The sequence below is a fragment of the Thamnophis sirtalis genome, unplaced genomic scaffold (assembly GCF_051295495.1).
Source record: "Thamnophis sirtalis isolate CommonGarterSnake01/CBP01778 unplaced genomic scaffold, rThaSir2_p1.2 scaffold_6, whole genome shotgun sequence".
NCBI classification, from domain to species: Eukaryota; Metazoa; Chordata; class Lepidosauria; order Squamata; family Natricidae; genus Thamnophis; species Thamnophis sirtalis.
Genome location: NW_028261386.1, coordinates 75,471,103 through 75,492,859, shown reverse-complemented (window position 1 = coordinate 75,492,859; position 21,757 = coordinate 75,471,103). Strand labels below are relative to the sequence as shown.

Here is a 21,757-nt window from a genome sequence, read left to right as displayed (position 1 = left end):
TTCGGTACCCTTATCCAATTACCGAAACCATTTATATATATTGATACCTAGCTATCTGGATAAAGCATCTCTTTGTTCTTGCTGTACCAGTGGAAAGGTTATTTATTGTTTCATAAAGAAAAAAAACAAGAGAGCTGCTTATTTTAAACTTTGGATAGCTATGTGTCAAAAAATAAAAATAAAAAGCAGCAACGAAGGTACAACAACCTCTTAATTCAGTTTTTAGTTCCTTCGATTCTCCTGCAGTTAATAAAATGTTTTCCAAACTCACTCTATTTATATATATTTACATTTTGGCTCCATAACTGGCATTGGCTTCCAGTTTGCTTCCAGGTGCAATTTGAGGTGCTGGTTTTGACCTTTAAAGCCATACATGGCATGGGACCAGATTAGTTCAGGAACTGCCTCTTCCTAGTTATATCTATCTCTTCCAGCAGATCCAGCAGAAAAGGTATGCCCCAGGTCCTGTTTGTTAAGGAGATCCATCTGTAGGCCCCAGAAGACACACCTTTTCTGCTATAGCCCCTGCTGACTAGAACATATTTCGCTGGTGGTGAAATTAGCTCCATGGAATCATGCAGTTGTTGAATTAATCTGGCTTCCCCATTGACTTTGCATGTAGGAAGATTGCAAAATGTGATCGTGTGACTCCAGGAGAGTGTCATAAATACATACAATTGCAAACCACCCAAATTTTGATCATGTGTTCATAGGGATGCTGCAATAATTGCGTGTGTATATGTCTGTCTATCCACACAAAGAGAGAGAAAGAAGTAGACATATTAATAGAGTTCCTCTCATTAAAAATTGTCTGAAGATGCCCATGTTTAAGCATTAAATAATACTAATAATTTGGAATATTCCATCTTTTCGGGTTGGTGAAGCTATTTCTTTTTCATTCTGTCTTGAGTTGCTGCAAAATAACTACATTTACTTGATATAATTTTATCTCTGAATAATATGTTTATTAAAGATAGTGGTAAAGAATATATCTGGATGTTCGTAAGTCTGATGAAATAGTTCAAAAACAACTCATAATATAGTTTAATTTCCTGCATGATCTTGAGCTATAAAAAAGCAAGAAAGTTCAGTGCAGCTGTTCCAAAACCGTTATCATCTGGTACTTCCATTGTATTATATTAATAATCTGAGTATTTTAGCAGCTGTTTGATCAGATGTCCACAATATGTCATATATAATCATTCCTAGACAGGGTGAAAGATCATTGTGTTTTGAATCTAACATACTCAGGGAAACTTCAAAGTATGCTATCTGTTTTCTTTAGTTAAACAAAAGTAGTAAAGGATAGAATGACTAGATAATAGCTTACTGTCCTTTGTGCAGTTTTACCAGAATAATGCATTTTTCCATTGGAACAATATCTTGATGTGTTGTTAAAAAAGTCAGAAAAATGTGAATGATCAATTCTCTATTACCCTTTTGCTTTTGTAGGTCATATAGTGTTGCATAGGCTTGATTCATAATTACTCTTGATATTTTGGGGGGGGGGGGAGAAAAAAAGGAAAAATACACTCAATGAATCAGTGCCAATGTCTCAATAAATTCAGTTGAATACAGATTTTTAGTTTTGATTCAGAATATTTTTTTGGGAGGAGCTGAAAAATTTAGAAGCATGTTATGGGTGTAAACAACAAAAATCCTATTTATCTTGGCCCTTTTGCATAATAGTTATTGTTCAAAGCTAAGTCATAAACAGAGAAGCAAAAGGTTTCACACTGTGAAATGTAATACTAAAATATTTCTGGATTCCATGTGGTGGGAGGACATTTAACACTGGAAGAACAGTTGGTTTCACACCCTCCCAGCAGATTCTTCAAGAAATCCAATATCGTTTTAAGCTTTTTCCAAAGTAGTATGAGTTGCCAATCTGTGCAAATTTTAGCTTAAGGTTCCACCACAAAAGCGCGTAGGACAAAATCGCGCTCGACAAAAGCGCGCTGTGACGTCATCACAGCGCGACGAAAAAGATCGAAAAAATGTAAAAATAAAGCTAAAACCTTCCCCTAACCCCCCCAAACCTAACCCTAAACCTAACCCTAACCCTAACTCTTAACCTAACCCTAAACCTAACCCTAAACCTAACCGTTAAAGTAACGAAAAACGTAACGCTAACCCTTATCCTAACCCTAACGCTAACGCTAACGCTCTAAAGCTAACCCTAACCCTTACCCTTACCCTAACCCTAACCCTAACCCTAACCCTTACCTTTATGTGAATCGGCTTGCTTTAATTTAATTTTTATTAATTTTTATTTGAATTTTTCGATCTTTTTCGTCGCGCTGTGATGACGTCAAAGGCGCGATTTTGTCGATCGCGCTTTTGTCGTCCGCGCTTTTGACGGGTCACGATTCTTATCCATCACAATTTTTTAAAATACATTTTGCAACGCGATGGAATAAATACTAGTAGGAAGATGTTCCTCATAATTGAAATGCTTAAACTATCATTAAAAGGCCATGAAAGTGCAATAAGAGTAGAAAGTTTTTTCTCACTTTTTGTAGTCTTCACTTCAAAATAAAGGGATTGACTTTATTTCATCACTATCACAAGGTTTGTTTTCTCCTGTAGAATGCTATAAAATGCATTTTGATCATAAATTTATCACATAATTCCTTTGATCAGCTAATTTCCTTGATATATCACATCAAAGTGAACTCATTCCGATTTATATGATTAATGTTGTTTTCATAACTATTTGAGTACCGTAAATCCAGTTTAATATTTTGTTTTTAGTAACATATCAGTAATGGAAAAAAATGTATTGTGGTTATATATAACTAGAACAATTAGAAGTTCTGCATTGATGTAAATGTTAGTTTTATTATTGGGAATATATAATGTTGGAAAGCACTTCTATTTTCTGTTTCAGCTTTACAATATACATTTTGGTAGTCTTCCATAATACGTTATTTATTAGACTCAGCTTTATTCCTTACCAGAAGGATCTATCCATTCAAAGTGAGTGGATGCAGCATATCAAATAATATTTGAAAATACAAGCATCAAAGATCAGTTTATTTTTAATTTTCTGCTTTGAAAGAAAATAGCCATCATTACGTGAAACGGAATGGATATTAACATTTGGATTGCTCAATAGAACATATTGGTGAAAGATTACTGTAATAGGACAACATAGCTGATAAGTTTTGATTGACTTCTTTTCTGCATGGATTTCCAGGTGGAGATTGAAAAATTGGACTACCACCACTATTTGCCACTGTTTTTTGATGGATTGTGTGAAATGCAATTTCCTTATGAGTTTTTTGCTCGGCAAGGCATCCATGACATGTTGGAGCATGGTGGCAATAAGATCCTTCCTGTCATTCCTCAGCTCATTATTCCAATAAAAAGTAAGTATGGAGAGTGAAATAAAGTCTAGGGTTTGGAGGGTGGGGGGTGGAGTTTGACAGGCTGCTAATTAAGGAATAAAGTATGGTAGGCCTTGTATTTATAGTACTGTAGATGATGAGTCAGTTGTAAGGCCATAACCAAGGTCCAAATAATTGTTTGGCCTGACTTGTTATTTTCTTACTCTAATTCTAACCATGGTGCAGTATACAAGTTGTTAAACTTCTTTTCATTCTTCTTTTTATATTCCTCAAACTAAGATATGAAAATACTATAAAGCAAAATAGTTGTAGTATCTCAAAATTTTTATTTTACTATTTTGAGTAGCTTGGTTATTTTTCTTTCTAAGTCAAGTTTTTCCTCATCAGGAGATAATGTTCTATTTCTGATAAACCGCTTTGTGTTCTGAAAGTTAGGCAAGAGCCACTGCCTGCCTGCATTATTCTTGCATACCCTTCCCTTTTTCCTTCTTCAATATAATGCAAATGGATAAATCTTGGTGCATTGATCATAGCTCACGATTGTATTTGAATCTCAGACTATGATTTCAGGACACAAGCATTATTTGGGAGACAATGAAATGACTCTTCTTTTGAAATATGCCAGGATTTGGATTCAATACAGGTAGTCCTCAACTTACAACCACAATTGGGACTAGAACTTGCTAAGTGATATGGTCATTCAGTGATGCAGTCATTAAGAGAGTTGTGTTGCTTTTACCTTTTGTGCCATGGTTGTTAAATGAATCTGGCTCACCCCATTGACTTTGCTTGTTAGAAGCCAGCTGGGAAAGTCATAAATGGTGATTAGATGACACACACATCCCTCCAGGGTGCTGTAGCCATCATAAATACATGCCAATTTCCAAATGCCCAAAGTTTGATATTGTGACCATAGGGACACTGTGATGACCTTAAGTGCAATGTCACATCATAAGTCACCATAACTTTAAACACTAAAAAGATGGTCTTCAGTTGAAGACTATATGCAAAGCATTAATATTGAACATTTTAAAATAAGTCGATGTGTCTAAAATGAAACACATTATTCTACTTATGTGTGCACAGTTTTTACAACATACAAATGTTAATAGATTACACATTTTCTATGTAAAAGCACAGAGCCTCTCTCCAAAGACAGTTTCTCAATCTTATACTTTAGATAGGCAAATATAGAATGGTTTGGTCTGCCTCTTATGAACAAGTTACTACAATAGCTGATATGCTTTTAATAATAGCCAGGTGTCTATAGATATTCATCCAGGTCATGGTTGTCCCAAAGGTGCTTTCTCAAGAGGCAACTGGACTTTCTGGTTTTTCTTTGAAGATGTTTCACTTCTCATCCAAGAAACCTCTTCAGCTCTAAGAGAATGAGAAGTGAAATGTCTTCAAAGAAAAACCAGACATTCCAGTTGTCTCTTGAAATAGTACCTTTGGGATAATAGCCAGGTTGCTGCTAGAGGAAAAAAAATGGATGGCCAATCAAAGAGGCACCTGGTATACTAGGGCTGTGAAAGGGGAAGACCGTGGCATAATATGTTCTTTCCTATAAGGGCAATTTGCTGGTGCCTTATCATGCAATGGTATGTAGTAGAATGAGATTCCCTCCAACAGGAAGCCTTAGGAATGCCAGATTAGTCTCTGCTACCACAGCCATGGCAGTGACCTTAGGAAGGCTGAGGTGAAACTGCAGTGGCTGCAGTGAGGCTACCTCATACTGTTTGCCAATTGTAGGAAGGCAGGAATGGGTGAATGCTTCTGTTTTAAGAGAATAGCATAGCCCATCACTTCTCTCTATTGGGAGAAACACTATGCACACATTTGGGTGTTAAGCCCAGAAAATCAGAAGCTGTGAATTGCAATGAGGCAAGACTCTGCTAGGACAAGCCTATTGCTCAGATCACAGGTAGAAAAAATTATTAAGAGGATAGTGTTTTGAACTTGCCATAAAATCCATCTATTGACACTTCAGAAGCAGGACTCAAGAAACTTTTACAATACTGTAGTCTTGGCTGTCAGGAGAACTTAACTTCCTCAGGCTGGGGCCTGTAGATATCTTTAACAATAACACTCATTGTCTCAGTCGGCATGGTCATAATTTCTCCCTAGCATAGCCCTTTTATGATTCTACTGACATGAAAAATTATTGTCAGAACAGCTCGTTGCCTTGTTTAGATTACATGCCTGATAAATAACTTGGTGATTTAATTAGGCAGCTTATCAGGCCTATAGCAGAATATCTGGAGTTTTTGATAAGTGCTAGTTTGCACAAAATACAAGCCTTTGCCTTGGACTTTTATTTTAAAAAACCCCACACACATTGTAATATGTCCTGATTTTGAAACAATATTTTGAAACTGATGGGGCTAATTGTAATATTTCCGAAGTGGAGTGCATTGGGTTATTATTTTTATTATTGGTTAATTAAGGATGACAGCAATCGAGTTTTTGTTGTTCATTTATCTTGGGCTGCCTGTATATGCTGGAATTACTGCAGACTCACTAAGATTAGTTTTTCTGGAAGTCTCAATAAAATAAGTGGCAGAAAAATCTATTCCTGACTCTCGTATCTGCTGTTGGGTATAAGTCACACAACATAAAACATGCTTTACTTTCATTAACTTCTCTGTATTTAATTTATTTTTATTTATTTTTTGGTTCATGTGCTTCCTTAAATGCATTTTCAGTACATCATGGATCAAGAACTAACCAATACTTTATATTAATTTACCTGGTGGGAAAATACTTTATTTTCCTAAAAGGCAAATTATTTATTCATTTTTTTTTAGATTTTAAGGCCACTTTTTGATTTTGTAAATAGAACCAAATTTGGGGTTCAGTTAAAGAATTTGTTTCATGACAGGTATCTTATGTTTATAATATAGGCTTTATATCAGCACAATATAATGCATATTACTTGTAGAAGAAAAGGTTTGCTAAAAATGAAGCAAGAGTGAGAGACAAGGTGATTGGTTGCCCCATATTGTCTAGGTCTGTGATGACAAACCTATGACATGTGTGCCAGATGTGGCACACAGAGCCCTCTCTGTGGGCACGTATGCTGTTACCAGCTGCTCTTCTGGTTTAAGAAACAAGCTGTTTTTCAGGCCTTTTTCAGGCTGTTTTCAGGTTGAAAAACAGCCTGAAATGGCCTGAAAATGGCCCAAAAAAGACCCCCCCAAACCAGCCTGAAAACAGTCCAGAAAACAGCCTGAAAACCGCCCAAAAATGAGCCTGAAAATAGCTGAAAACCACCCCAAAAACAGGCATGCGCACACTGGCCAGCTGGTCTTCGGGTTTTGGAGCTCTGGCGCATATGCATGCAAATATATTCCGGTTTGGGCACTTGGTGCTAAAAAGGTTTGCCATCGCTGGTCTAAGTTAATGATTTGAAGACTGCATTACTTCAAGTTGATAGTCATTGCCCATGTTTAGCCAAAAGCAAAATGTATACTTTGCTCTATGCAGATGACATTGTCCTTTCTTTTATGTACCATATAAGATTTGAAATACCAACTTGAAACATTAGTCAAGTATTGTCAAGGTAGCCAACTACAAATCAGCTGTGACAAAACTAAAATTTTGAGGGGGAAAAGTATAACTGGAAAATTCAAGATCATATGATAACTCGAGAATTTTTTCTATCTCGGCCTTTTGTAGAAATAGCAAGGCCTGATAGTGGAACTGGGAAGGAAATGGGAGGAAAAGTCCAAAGTGCTCCCAGTGGTAGGATAAACACTTGCGACTATGACTCTTAAGGTGGGAGAATGGCTCCAACAGATCCTAGGAATAACAGTGGAGATCTCTATCCAGGAAGAATGCAGTGCTAGGAATAGCTAAAATCCTGCACAAAACCCTCAAATTCCCAGGCCTCTGGTAAAGGTCTCAAGAGTGAGGAAGACACATAGCACCCCAGATTTACTCAATGTGAAGCTATTACAAGTTAATTCAACCCAGTCATAATAATTCAGTTATGGAACATGTAGCAATAACAAGGCTTTATGAAGAACAAAATAACAAAATCTGACAAAAAAGGTAACATTACTTGCCTATTGTTCCACAGTGAGCCTTTTCACTTACTTTTAATGCAAAAGCTCTTTAGACTGAATCACAGGGGTTTATGCAATTTCTCAGACACATGACTTATATAAATGTGTTTCCTTTTTCGATAATGTGTTAAAAAGGGGGAGTGAAAATATTATACATACTTGTCTTTATAATTTAAAATATTAAGCATCTCTTCAATAACATTGGATAGAGAGGAGCACAGGATACATAAATGAGATACATTCAAATTCAAAGGGCAGTATAAGTGTAAAATTCATGCAAATGTTAACGGTGAAATAAGAAGGCGGGCTTGTCCAAATGTTAGCACTGAAGTAGCAATAGCAATAAGACTTACGTACTGCTTCATAGTGCTTTACAGCCCTGTCTAAGTGGTTTACAGACTCAGCCTGCAACAATCTAATCTCCTTTTTTTACCGACCTCGGAAGGATGGAAGACTGAGTCAACCTTGAGCCAGTGGGATTTGAACTGACAAACTGCTGGCAATCAGCAGTCAGCAATAGTAGCCTGCACTCTAACCACTGCGCCACCACGGCTCTAGTAGAAAGTAGAAAGATCTTTCCCATCCCTCTATGTCAACATCTGTTTTTTGGCTCCTCTTCCAAATTAATCATTACTGTACTCCTTTAGTCTCAACCCCAAGCTAGACATTTTAATGATCTGGCACCTAGAGTAGGGGTTTCCAGCTTGCAGATGGCCATAATTTCAACTATATAGCCATCAGTGATGCAGAAGTGACCTTGTTGCTTCACCAGGATAAGGAACCAGATGTATACATTCTGTGATCATTAGCTATAATTGAGCTTAAGTCAGGTTGTTGGAATTTTCTGAAATGAAAATTCCAGGGAGTATTTAAAATAATCTCTCATGTATAAAAATATTTTATCTGTGATGATATATTTTTAATGTCTGGAAAATGTATATTTTCCCTTTCTGTCTGCAAAGCATCTGACAAAACAATTCACAGAGTAAATTTAAGAGCATAAAAAACAAACAAAATGGTATCTGATGAAGCTCCTGGCTAGGAGAGCTGTTTAACTTGTCTTCCTATATTAATGCTGCAGCTTGATTAACTGATGCTCTTTAGAGATTCTGAATCTGCGTCAGCCATGGGAGAGGTTCCAAGGCTGTCTTGGAAGAATGCTACCCAGCAATTTGGCTGGATAAAACTTACATTCAAAAAATGCAGTGGGGGAGAGATATGCTTCTCACTCATGTAGCTAGATATTCTGTGGGCTCCTTTCCCTACCAAGCAGCTAAGAGTGGGAGGCCATGATTTAAAACTGCCTGTTTCTCCAATCCATAGATGTCATTGCTTTTTTTTTAAAGAAAACAAAACAAAGTGCACATTTCATTCATTTTCAGTGTTGCTTGAAAAAAATCCAAGTAGTCACAGTAATAGAAGGTATTATACTGCAGCTTAATACCATCTAAGGAAATGGAGCTTCATCACAATTTCAGCTAGTGCAATATAGGAAATATAGTTTTATTGCATTTTCAACTAGCACAATACTTATTTATTGAGTTAGAAATGAACCAGCTTTATTGAAAATAGCTGACTGTTAATCTGCACCATGTTTTGAAATATTTCTACTGCAACAGGGTAAAAACTCAGTTGAACAAAGAGGGAAAACAATTATTTTAAAGAGATTGGTTATAGAGAAATGGATGAGCCAAAGAATTCAACATCTTTAAAATATTTTCTTAATGTTTCTGAATTAATTAAATGCAGGAGTGCACAATTCTGTTTGAGCCAAATGCTATGTTAATCTTTTAATATTGTACTGGAGGCAACACTACAGAAAACATTCCACATTGTATATTTGAATTAAATATTGCATCCACCAAACGGTTTAGGGCTTTCTGGTTTTCCATAATGGAGATCTAGAGGTTTCCTATTGGAATTATTAGTAAAAAGCTTTGTCCTGTTCTTTCACTAATGATGGGTTTGAATTAAATCATTGCGAACCCATAATTTAAGGGAAATTGGGTAAAGGGCAACTCTTCTTAGCATTTCCCAAATTCTACATTCCACAAAACTATGGCATGTTTTCCAACATAGAAAACTGCATTTCTATCATTTTAAAGCCAGGCGTAATTGAGAAATTGCCAATCCCTATTAGTTCAGACTTTATTGGTGAACTGGTGAACTAATAGGGGGAAGGCAATCAAAAATTTCCAAATATATACAAATAAACAGGCTGCATGTAGTAGGATGGTTGTTGAATAATCAGAGGAGAACTCCTGTGGTTGCAGCTTTGCTGGGATTTTGTCAGCCTATTTGATTGATTGTTGAATTTGGGGATTGATTCCTAGCAGAGGGGAAAACTCTGGCAAATGAACTTATAGTGCAGAGAAAGAGATTGCTAAATTAGGTTTACCAAATAGTTAGGTTTTGCATGACTGTGAGAGAATCAAGAGAAAAAGGCAGAAGGATGAGAGTGAAGGACAAGGAAAAGGAGAGCCTGGGAGCTGGAGGAAATTTGGCAGTTCTTTCTTTCCATCCCATTCTATACCCACAGTATTCATGCTTCTCCATTTGTGCATTATTTATCCCTCCTAGTCTTCTTTTGCAACTTGACATCTGTAATAGACAGAATGTAATGAAAGTTTTTGTTGGTTGGTTGGGGACATTGCTCTTTGCAACTGTGCAACTGCTATATGTAATGAAGCTTCATAATAATCTACAGTTTGCAGCCTTTACTCTCTAGTGTATAATTTTGGAGTGGGAAGCAGGAGCATAAATAAATTTGAATTTAAATTCACATTTGAAAATCTAAATTTGAAATACAATGGAGAATACAGCATTCTTTTCTTTGGAATGAAATCTGAAATGGAACAAGACAAAAGGTATCATTGATTTCAGTAGCAAAATCCAGCTTGACACTGTACAAAAAATTCTCAAGTAGGCAGGATAGAATTCTTATTTATCAGTTAGTCTTTTAAAAAAAGCCTACAAGCTTTTCTTTGTAAACATTCCTATCATTGTTCTTTTCTCCAAATAGTACCAATTGTTAATTGAAAGGAATAAAATGATTGCTAAGCAAGCAAAAAATAAACAGTCCAAATGTTATAGTAAAATGTCTCGTCAACCTTCATGTTTTTGCCTTTTCAATTCCTGTAGTCCCAATGGTACTGATGATGGGTTTCCCCTCCTTTTTTTTCTTTCTTCTCTTTCTAGGGGGAGTGGGGTGGGGGTGGCAGGAACCAGTAGGACAGACAACAAGAAGGAATAATAAGCTGCTTTCTTGGGGTTACCGAAGAGTCAGCACAAACTGTGGGAACAAATAACCCTCAGACAAGGCCGTGTTTTATACCACTGGGGCTGCAATCCATCTCTGGCTTCCTTCAAAGCCAGGCTAATAAAGGCCCACTTACAATCCCCTGCAGAGTACAGTTTAATTAAATTTGTCCATTAGAGAATTTCTCCCCTCCCCTCTACATTCTTGAAATTAATTCTTCTGTTTTCTTCTTGTCTCTTTTCGTTCATCCAAGATGCGCTGAACCTTCGAAACCGACAGGTCATCTGCATCACGCTCAAAGTCCTTCAGCACCTGGTGGTGTCAGCTGATATGGTGGGGGAAGCTTTAGTGCCCTATTATCGTCAGATTCTCCCTATTTTAAACATCTTTAAGAATAAGAATGGTGAGTGATCCTAGCAATGCCATGTCTTCAAATCCTTCATTATAAAGGGGTTTTGAGGCAAGGCTGATTAACAATGTAATAAGAATTTACTATAGTATACAAAGTAAGATATACTTGGTACTTTCTGCTCTTTTATTCTCCAGGGATACTGTGAAATTAACACCAGCATTCATTATTTCTTACATGCAGAGCTTATTCAACACATTACCAAATCACTGGAGCAGTTTTATGATCTTCCAGTAATTAAAAGTTACACAATTTTGTAGCATTCTTTAAATGCATTGGTAGGCTGTTATCCCCCCCTCCCGCTTCTTTAGTAAACAATCTAAGTATTCACTTGAAGTTTGGGTATTTCCACACAAGGTTCTACGCTGCTCTGGATATCAGTCCCATTTGAGATCTGAATTGATTGATTTATTTGCAGTTCCCCCTTTTTAAAAAATTAGTTAAACAATTATAAAGCTAGTTTGAAAGGCATCTCATTGAAGAGAACCTCCGTTTCATTCCCCAGTTCCAGTGAGATGAATATAACTAGCAGAACCTTCAAGAGAAAAATGCCTTGTCAACTTTGCTGCTCCCCATAGGAATTTGGCAAGGCTGAAACAAACAGATTCTATCCATTTTCTGGGATCCCCACTCCATGGGGGATATTCATGCCCATATGACTGGAATGAAAGCCTTTGGTTTTCTTCATAACCTGCATTGATTTGGGGCAGGACAGTGTGGTGATTTCTAGCTTTATTAGTTTAGAGTAGAAGCAACTTTGATATAATACCATTATAGTACTTGCAATTGATTGATTCTGTTTCGAATGCAATGTGGTCATTTAAAATTTCATTATAAAATGGTCAAGCAGTTTGGTGATGTGGGTAAACAGAAGAGTTCAGTCAAAAAAAAAATCCTGTTTTTCAAACTTCAAGTGTATATTTTTAAAAACTTCTTGATTTTTTAAAACGAAGGAACCTTTATATGCCTGCGCCTACTGCTTGCCTTTTATCATTCTTGTAAAAAATATTTATTATATGGCACATAATATGAATGGGTTAAATGCTGAAAAATTATTCTGTGATTCTCTTTATACATTGAAGCACATTAAGGTATCATGATTACAAAGCATGCTAATCAATTGTATGATTTGGCAACACAAATCACTAGTATTTCAGTAGCAAGTTGAGAAACTTTAATAATAACTGCATTGGTCATCATCCTTTAAAACTCATATTGCCCCAGTATATGTTATTTTTTTGGTCAAACTTACTTCATAGATTTTAAAAAATTATTTATGGGTTATTAAAAAAAATTCTAATGCATTAGCAGTAGTAGTGAGGAAAACCTTAATGAAGCAGAAACTTTACATTTGTGCAGCATGTCAATTAGAGATTAATATCTGATATAGCTAAAAGAATGTGAATTAATGCTGTAGCAAATAGTCTCTAAGTTTTGAATCACACACAATAGTTTTTTAAAAAAATATGTTTTCAAATAATTAGTGTTTGTTTAATGGTTCTTACAGGAAACAATGCTAATATTTTTAGGTCTTGGACTGCCTTCTGGATTTTATGAATCACACATCAAATTCTAACTGGCTGTTCTGAAACTTTTACCTACCAAAGCTTATGCTTAGAAATTAATATTTCAGCCTGTAATACAGATTTACTCTGATGAAATAAATTATAATTATGCAAACAGGCAATATGGCTCTATAATAGGTATATCTTTGTTGTATTGTATTACCATTCTACCTTCTCATTATCATCTAGTGAAAGCACAATAACTACCTTTCCTGGTTTAACATTCAATTTTCATAGGTTTGTACCTGAGGCATGAATTAAACCTGTTGTCAACAGTATGATATATTGTTCAATGTCTTTCCTGAAATTAATACAGTATAAAGTATGATCAGTTTTTAAAAAGATCTCTTCATATTGAACTGTATCATGACACAAGTATTTACCACCTGTTGTTGTTACTACAATAGCAAGTGTCTTGTTATGTTATATTTTAAATGTAAATCCATGAAGTCACTTAAGTTAAATATTCAAGAAAAAGTAAAATATGTTTTAATGCTCTGTATGCAGAAAACAGAAGATGAAAAGAGACCAAACAATTCCTTCAAATCTTAACATAAAATTCCATCAACTCTCATGCTGAATGGATATTAACATCAGTGAAGGGAGCAGAAATTACTTTGATAAGTGTTAGATAGTTGTACCAAAGTATATATGTTTTTAAAATGTAATGTTGTCAGATGAATGAAAACATCAGCACTGTCCTTTAGCAACTATAATATGCTGTCAAATAAAAGCAGTCATGATGTCTTTATGAGCTTTTAAAAAGAAGAAACATTTTATGTCATCAGTATATTTTATTCAAAACTGATCAATAATAGCTTGTGAAATGCTGTGCAGATTAAATGATGCAGAATTTTAAAATAAAGCCCTATAAATCTCATCTGTAGGCAGAAAACAGCACATATGGAAAAGGAATACATTTGATCATTTTGTTCTGTTTTCCTCTTGATCTCCTAAAACAGGCACTATTGTTGGTCAATAAAATGGTGACTCATACAATAAAAGTTGAATGTCAACAGAGTAAGGTCTGTTGGAGATAAACAGTTTGTGAAATAGAGGGATGATTCAATAAATGCTGGATTTTATAATATATGCATGTCTTTCACAAATAAATCTATGAAATCTTTATTATGAAAATGTGCAGTAATATCCAGGTTGTTTCATTTGTTAGGTTGTGGGAGACAGTGACAATGTTTGTACACAAATTAAGCACAAAATCGTTTCACTTACAGTAGTAGATCCTCTGAACATGTGCTATTGTAGAGCATCTTAATTATAGCCTACAAGCAGAACTTAGTAAACCCCATTCTAATGTGTTATTTAAATATGTCTGAGGTCTTAATCTCTGGTCAAGCTGGCAAGTGCGAACATGAAGCAGACTCTCCCTGCAGATATCTCTGCTCTTCACTTTGTTTTCACCCTTCCCAGATATGTGCAAAGTAAACGCAAGATTCAAAAAGTTAAGGGGGAACGATTCAGTCTTCCTTCACTCCATCAGGCAATGGCATGTTGTTTTTTGTTGTTGTTGATTTTTGTATTGCCACAAACTTTTTTAAAAAAAAGTATTGGCAGAGGAGGCAGGGAATAGCCAGTTGGGTTTACTGTGTCATGTTGCATGCATTTCCTGGATAAATATCTTAAACCATGTTGAGTGCGTCACGTGGACATGGTCAGAGACTCCCTTTGTGGTTACAGAAGATTTGCAATCCCAATGATACAATGCAGACTTGATTTGAATGTCAAGTATTAAATTGGAAAACACTCATCTGAACAACACTCCGCTCCTGAACACCATAATATTAAAACAAGTTATATTGAATTTAAATCCATTGAAGTCATTAATACATTCATTAATCTATTGGCCTCCTTAATTTTTTATTTTTCTTACAACATTTCCACATGCTCTCAGTTATATTCCTATATGGATAGCAAGGAAAACATATATTTATAGTCTGTTGTAATGCCAATAAAGATGTTACCTGCTCTAGTAAAAAAAAGAAAAAAGTTTCAGGATTAATTCCTTGCATTTTCCAATTTATATTAGATTTAAGAACATTCCTTATTCTATAAAAATCTATTACCAAATCCAAGTAGGAGATATCAGTTAGATGGATAAATATTCAAATAGCATAAGATGGTTTCTTATGGATGGAATAGAAGTGAAATGAAAAACAAAACCCTATTAATTCAGATGCCAAGTCCTCTAATTAAGATGGTCAAAAATACTTTATTCATATTATTTTCATTGCTCTGAAAATATTTTTAAGCCTAGTCTGAACACAGGCCACAAGATAGAGGCAACAATTTCAAAGAGTTGTAGAGAAAATAGGGCATGTTTAAGGAAATGATTCACTTTTTTATAGTGTTCAGCTATAAGAAGAAGACAGAAAGAGTAACAGAGATTCTTGCTAAAATGAAGAAAGACATAGCAAAGAGAGATGGGTTTGCAAGGTGTATCTTTCAGATAGTATACATGTATTAAGAGATGGTACCTTAACTGCAGGTACACTAAATGAAGAAATTGAATATTTTTGGATTAAATTGGGAAAAAGTGAAGGTGTACAACTCCTAGAAGGTCAGTGTTAGATGCAAAAAGGAAAATCTACATTTCTTCTAAATGTCTTCAGTATGAAAAGATAAGAGCAACTGAACAAAGCAAGAACCAATTGAAATTCAAGATAGCCTAAGTTAGTCAGAAAGGTTAGAGTCTCCTTTTGATAAGAGGTTTCTTTCCTGAAACAAAATTATCACTAGCCAATGTAATTCTGCCTTGGGGAAAAATGGGAAAGTTAGGGCAAAACCAGAAACAGGTGATCCAACTCCTGTTGGATAACAAAGAAATGACAGGGATCATGAGCAGATGAGTTATTGACAAGTTTAAGCCCTTTGCTCTAATTAACAAAAGGAATGGTCAGGGAAGGTCATGGTTCTAGCAACATTACATTAGAAAGTTAGCCTTTCTTATGCCCACTATTGTTTTGCCAAGACCCAACTATCAAAGTTGCAAATGAAAGTTAAGGAGAACGCCCTTTCAACCTTAGTAAGGAAAGGTCATTCTTGGGTTTTTTCCTCACACCGTGTGTACACACACAGAGACACAACACACACACACACACACACACACACTCACACACACACACACACACACAAGCTGCTAGAATTTCCATATATAGGGTATCCTGGAAGGAAGGAAGGAAGGAAGGCACTCTGGTATCATTTGTGATTGAAATTATTCCCTGTATTGATTTGTAGTAAATTCATGCAAACAGTGAGCCAAATTGGGAGTATAACTTAGAAAGGGGGAAACCAATTGCATAACAGGACTTATTCCCATTTAAGTAGGTTTAGGATTCTAATTTTACTTAACTTTCATAAGTATCTGTATTTAATACATTCAAAGAGCTAAACACTTTCCATTCTTGCTGTATAATTTGTAATTGCTGGATAATTTCTTAAATAAGAATATGGTATTAGTCTGCATGAGGCAGAACTGACTTAGTGGTGATTAATTTAAAGTTAATAATACTTAACAAGTTCTTGTGATGTGTTAAAAGCCTAATTAAAATGTGTTCAGCATTTTAAGTAACTGAACAAAAGAAAATAGAGAGTAAGTGGAGTCAAAGTAGGTGTAACCTTTCAATAAATTCAACTACATACAGTTATTTAAGACAGTTCTGATAAATGCAGAAGGTAGAATGATATTAGTTAGTGACTTCAAAATCCTTCATTTGTACCCAGGCGTTGTGAGGTCGGTATTAATTAGCATACAAGCCTTTTAAAAGCCTTAGCCAAAATGAAGTTTGCATTACTTTGTATATCTCTATTAAATAGAGACCAGAAGTGGTATTCAGCAGGTTCTGACCAGTTTTGGAGAACCAGTAGCAGAAATTTTGAGTAGTTCAGAGAACTGGTAAATGCCACCTCTGACTGGCTCTGCCCCTCCCCCCATCTACTCTCTGTCTCCCGAGTCCCAGCTGATTGGGAGGAAATGGAGATTTTCAAGTAACCTTCCCCTGGAGTGGGGAGGCAATGAAGATTTTACAGTATCTTTTCACTGCTATGCCCACCAAGCAATGCCCACCAAGCCATGCCACGCCCACCAAGCCACGCCACAGAACTGGTAATAAAAAAATTTGAATCTCACTACTGATAGAGACACATTCTCTCTCTTCCTCTCTCTCTCACTCTTTTTCACTTTCTCTCCCTCCCATCTTCTCTCTGTCTCTCAACCAAAACAACAATATTCAAAAGCAACAAGTTGTAATTCAAACTAACTCGGGATTTAATATGATGAAATCTTTGCCCATAGGCTATTATTACCTGAAAGCATTCAAGCATTTGTAGATGCTATACTTTAGGGCAGACTGGAATAAAACTTTCACAAATCTAAATCTTTCTAAAGGTTTTAATGTTACAAAACTTTATCCAGGTAGCTTCAACATTTTCAGGCAATATATTTTGAAGTAGTCCCACTGCAACTCCTTTAAGACAATGATAGCAGCTATAAAAAAGAATCAGCCTCTATCTAAGAAGTCTACTAGTTTAACTTAAAAATACTTTTAAAATTAAATGTTTAAAATTATAGAAATCACCACCCTCTGTCTACATTTGGGTTAGCAGACCTGTTGGCATAGCTCATTGGCCAGGTTAATTAGCCTCTTTTGTGGATGCTGCATTTTATATGCTGCTATTAAGATGTGTGTTGGTTTTATTGGGATGGGATAGGATGGGATGGGGTTGGATTGGATTGGATTGGACTATATACCATCATTAGTTACCATGTAAATAGAACTGTTTTTGGATTATCTGTCCCCAATTTAATCCTTCAAATCTTCCAGTAATCCACCCATCCCTGCTGTAATTGATTTCGTTCACCTTCTAGTTGACATCTGCATCTTTTTCGTTCCACCTTTTCAAGTATTATGGATTTATACTTTTGCCTATATCCAAAACATGATAATTATCATCTTTATCTATATAATCAATCAATACTATATAGGTGTCATGTGTCATAGTCTAATAGCAAATAGTTGTTATTTGTGCAGTGAATAAGACTCACAGATTCAGTAGAAGACAAGTCAAAACAACAACATAAAGACAAGATTTTTGAAGAGACACAATGGAATGAAGGAAAGAAGAGACCGAAAGAGCTAAATAACACAGACTAGACAGAGAATAGCAAAGATTAGGCTATGGGTCAGACAAATAAATTGAGAGGTAAGGAAAAAGGAGATGAATTAATTCAAGCCTGCCTACTTGCCCTCCGGTTTGCCATAGGCAGGATTTAGAGATGTTAAAATTCATTGATTCATGTCAATATCAAAGAATCAATTGTATTATTTAACAGTTTTGTCCAGATATAGAAAGACAGCCATACTGATATTTTGATTTTGTAAAGCTGCATAAGTATAGAAATAATCGCCAGATTGCATTCAAATGCCACTGAACCAATCCAGAAGTAGCTGACTTGATGCCTTGAATCAATCTGATGATTCAGTTTGAAGGAGTGATTTGAGTGAATCTATTTCAAATTGAATCATCCCTTTGAACCAGGGCATAGCCCTAATAAATACATAGGGGAAAATTGTCTCTTCCTTCAACTCTTTAGAGAAGATCAGCAGGCAAGCAGAGAAATTGCTCCGTTCTGCCCTATCACTGAAGGAAGGGGTAATTAAATACCATTTCTGCCTTTCATTCGCTAGCAATTGCAGCTTTTATAGTTAAGGAAGTAGCTTAAGTCCAGTTGCAGCCACACTTCAATACATTATTAATAATTGAAATTATACAGTCCAGGTAATCTCCAATTTCTTAAGTCTCCCACAAATCCTGAAAATGATAACATAAATTATATGAAATGTGGAGTTATTAAAAAAAAGTAAGTCCTGGAACAACCTCTGCAAATGATTAAGTGGTGTCCAAAATATATTAGACAAACCTGGTACACAGAGTATTTTAAGACAAAAGTGTTATAAATTTATGTGATCCAAGACCTTATTGTTTGTAAATCATTGCAAATGAACACTGTGTTCTGTGAATATGACAATTGCGTTGCTCAGTAAACCATGATTAAATAAACCGTGCATATTGGGATGTGTGAACCTAGCTATTGAATAATCCATACTTTTAGTAGAGCTGTTGGCAGAGTTAGTAAATTACATAGCATCTTGACCTTAGATCCCCAAATCAAAAGGAACCAGAGAAAACTAGCTTCTTCACTGATTGTTAGAACACCTTTGATAAAACCTGACACGATCATCTAAGACTGTGTGAAGGTATAAGAGCTAGATATTACCATTCAGTGATTAATACAGTTATATCCTTCTCCTCACAATTTGTATTTGAAGTCCTGTGTGATCTTTGTTGGAGATCATATGTGGCAAGCTTCTCAGTGTACAATCTGCATTAATGTCATAGCTGTCACCAAATTGTGGGGCCCCCAGACAGCTATTTTAGGTGGCAGTCCATCTTTATGGTGACAGTAATAAAGAAAAGCATAAAAATGTGCAGTCTGGATTTTAAAAAGAAGCAGGCGCTATTACTATTGAATTGAATGTTTCTGCACACATGGCTGCATGTAGATGATATTTTATAAAGCAGTTCAGTACAGTATTTTTTTTCATTCAACATGATGGCCTTTGGATAGGTAGACAGAAAGGTAAATGTCCTCAGGATTTCAGCTTCAGAATATCATTTACATAAGCTCTGTGCATTTTCAACCTTAATGTGTTCTGCATTAAAATAACTTTACCATCATCTTATATTTGGACATTGAGCAACCACTGTGTTCCTCATCTGTATATTTCCCAGGAGGATCTTTTAACATTTTCTGATTTATTATATGATGGCACTTTCCTTTTAGAATGCCTTCTGGAAAACAGGTTAAGTGATTTACAGGAATCTATGTTTATTTTCTGCATGGTTCTTCACATTTTATTAATGTTTGTAAACAAATATGCTACATTTTACAGGGACATATGGTTTCAAATTTGTTACAGTTCTTAAAGTGACATCTTTCTATGTTAAATCTGCACCGAAACATTGTCTTCATTTAATGATTCAAATGGGTTGCATTTATTTGTCACACATATCTTGAATTAATGTACCCAATTAAGCTTTTAGTCTAGGGAGAATATTTCTGTGAAAATTGCTAAGCTCTGAAAAATTGGTCTTGCTGCATTTACACCTAGACTGCAAATTTTTAAAAAGACAAACCTGACTATAGGCCAGAGGGAAGTACCGAAATTGATGATATCAGAGTGAAATCTCATCTAATGTATATCATTGCTAAATTCCAACCCAATGCTAAATTTTTAAATTTCGTTCTGGATCCCTACTTTCATATCCCTTGTGCGATTTCTGAGGCTGCATATCTCCAGATGATTTCACATTCAGACCACCTTTGCAATCATAGCCCTTTTATGAAGTCATGGGCACTTTGGCTATTTTGAGAGAAATGGTGGCAAAGGACAGATCTGTTATCTTGCTTCCCTGTTGTGTAAGAAATAGGATTCTGCATTTCTGGAGAATGTGATATTCATATATCTCCTCTGCTCCGTTTCCATTAAATGCTCAAGAGGACCTTAGAGCCTTGTCTACTGAATGCTTCATATGCTTTAGCATTTGTTTTAAAGACTTATTATTTGGTCCCAAAAGTTTAGAGAATCCAAATGACATTTCTGCTTGTAATTGCATATGCATATATGTATGTATGTATGTATGTATGTATGTATGTATGTGTATGTGTGTGTGTGTGTGTGTGTGTGTGTGTGTGTGTATATATATATATATATATATATATATATATATATATATATATATATATATATATATATATATATATATATGTACGTACATATATACATACACAAACACACACACACACACACACACACACACACATGTTCTAAACCAAAGCAATATTTTGTTTATTTCTTTATTCTTGGTCACTTTGATTGATCTTTCTAGCTCATACTCTGGTACTACTTCAGCACTGAATACTTTGTTTGCTAACCGACTGCTGCTGTGTTTCTGAGGCAAACTTTTGTAGCTTCTAAAAATAATTATCATTTAAAGAAATGTCAGCTTTCTGTTTTTCCTTTTATCTTGTGTTTCATTTTTCTTTAAAACTTTCCATTTTGTATTTAAGTTCTTGATTAGTCTTTCAGCTACAACAAGTAGTCCTAATTACATCCAAACCTTCTGTATGTATAGGCTCTTCAAATCAGAGAGAAAATTATATGTATTCAAACTTATATTACAGTAGATATTTTGCTGCGACTTTGGCAATCTATGGAGGGTCGTTGATAGAATTGATGCTTGAAAGTATTGCCACAACTGGGACCAGAATGTCCATTTTTAAGCAAGGAGATTATTGAGATTTATGACCTTTTTGCCAGGGTTAGGTGAATCACTGCAGTTAAGTGAATCATGTGGTCATTAAATGAATCTGGCATCACCCATTATGTTTGCTGGTCGAAAGCCGCTTGAGTAGGTTGCAAATATCAATCACATGCGCTCTACATGGGGCTCGAAGACTCCAGTTAGTCCAGAACGCAGCCGCGCGAGCGATAGTGGGTGTACCTAGATACACCCATGTTACACCTATCCTCCGCGAGCTGCATTGGCTTCCCATTGGTCTCCGGACACGCTTCAAGATGCTAGTCATTACTTTTAAAGCCCTACATGGTATCGGACCTGGCTACCTGAGAGACCGCCTCCTGCCAATTACCTCCCAGAGGCCTATAAGGTCGCACAGACTAGGCCTCCTCCGGATTCCATCTGCCAGTCAATGTCGGCTGGCGACTCCCCGGGGGAGGGCCTTCTCTGTAGCTGCTCTGGCCCTATGGAACGATCCCCCCGTTGTTTATTATCATACATTTATTATTCCGTATAAAAGGTTAGAATATACATTCTGGGTTGCTTTGCTTACCATCCCATAGACCTATTTTAACATCACCTTATTTTCCCTTTCTTTTCTCCTTCCCTCCCTTCTCTACTTTCTTCTTTTCTCCTCTCTTCCTCTTCCCCTTCCTATCCTCTCTCCTTCTCTTTCTCTGGGAGGAAAGCTTTCTAAAGTTCTTTTTTTAGGCCAAAACAAAAGGTTATCA

At 35.8% G+C, this 21,757-nt stretch overlaps 1 protein-coding gene across 1 annotated transcript in view; it reads left to right on the top strand.

Moving 5' to 3' along the window:
• The window catches only part of PACRG (parkin coregulated), a 256,489-nt gene that overhangs the window by 140,199 nt on the left and 94,533 nt on the right, over positions 1-21,757 (top strand). Inside the window, exons 3-4 of the mRNA XM_087718208.1 lie at positions 3,200-3,371; positions 10,930-11,079. Coding sequence (XP_087574334.1) covers positions 3,200-3,371; positions 10,930-11,079 — 322 coding nt within the window. The remainder of the gene's footprint in view (positions 1-3,199; positions 3,372-10,929; positions 11,080-21,757) is intronic.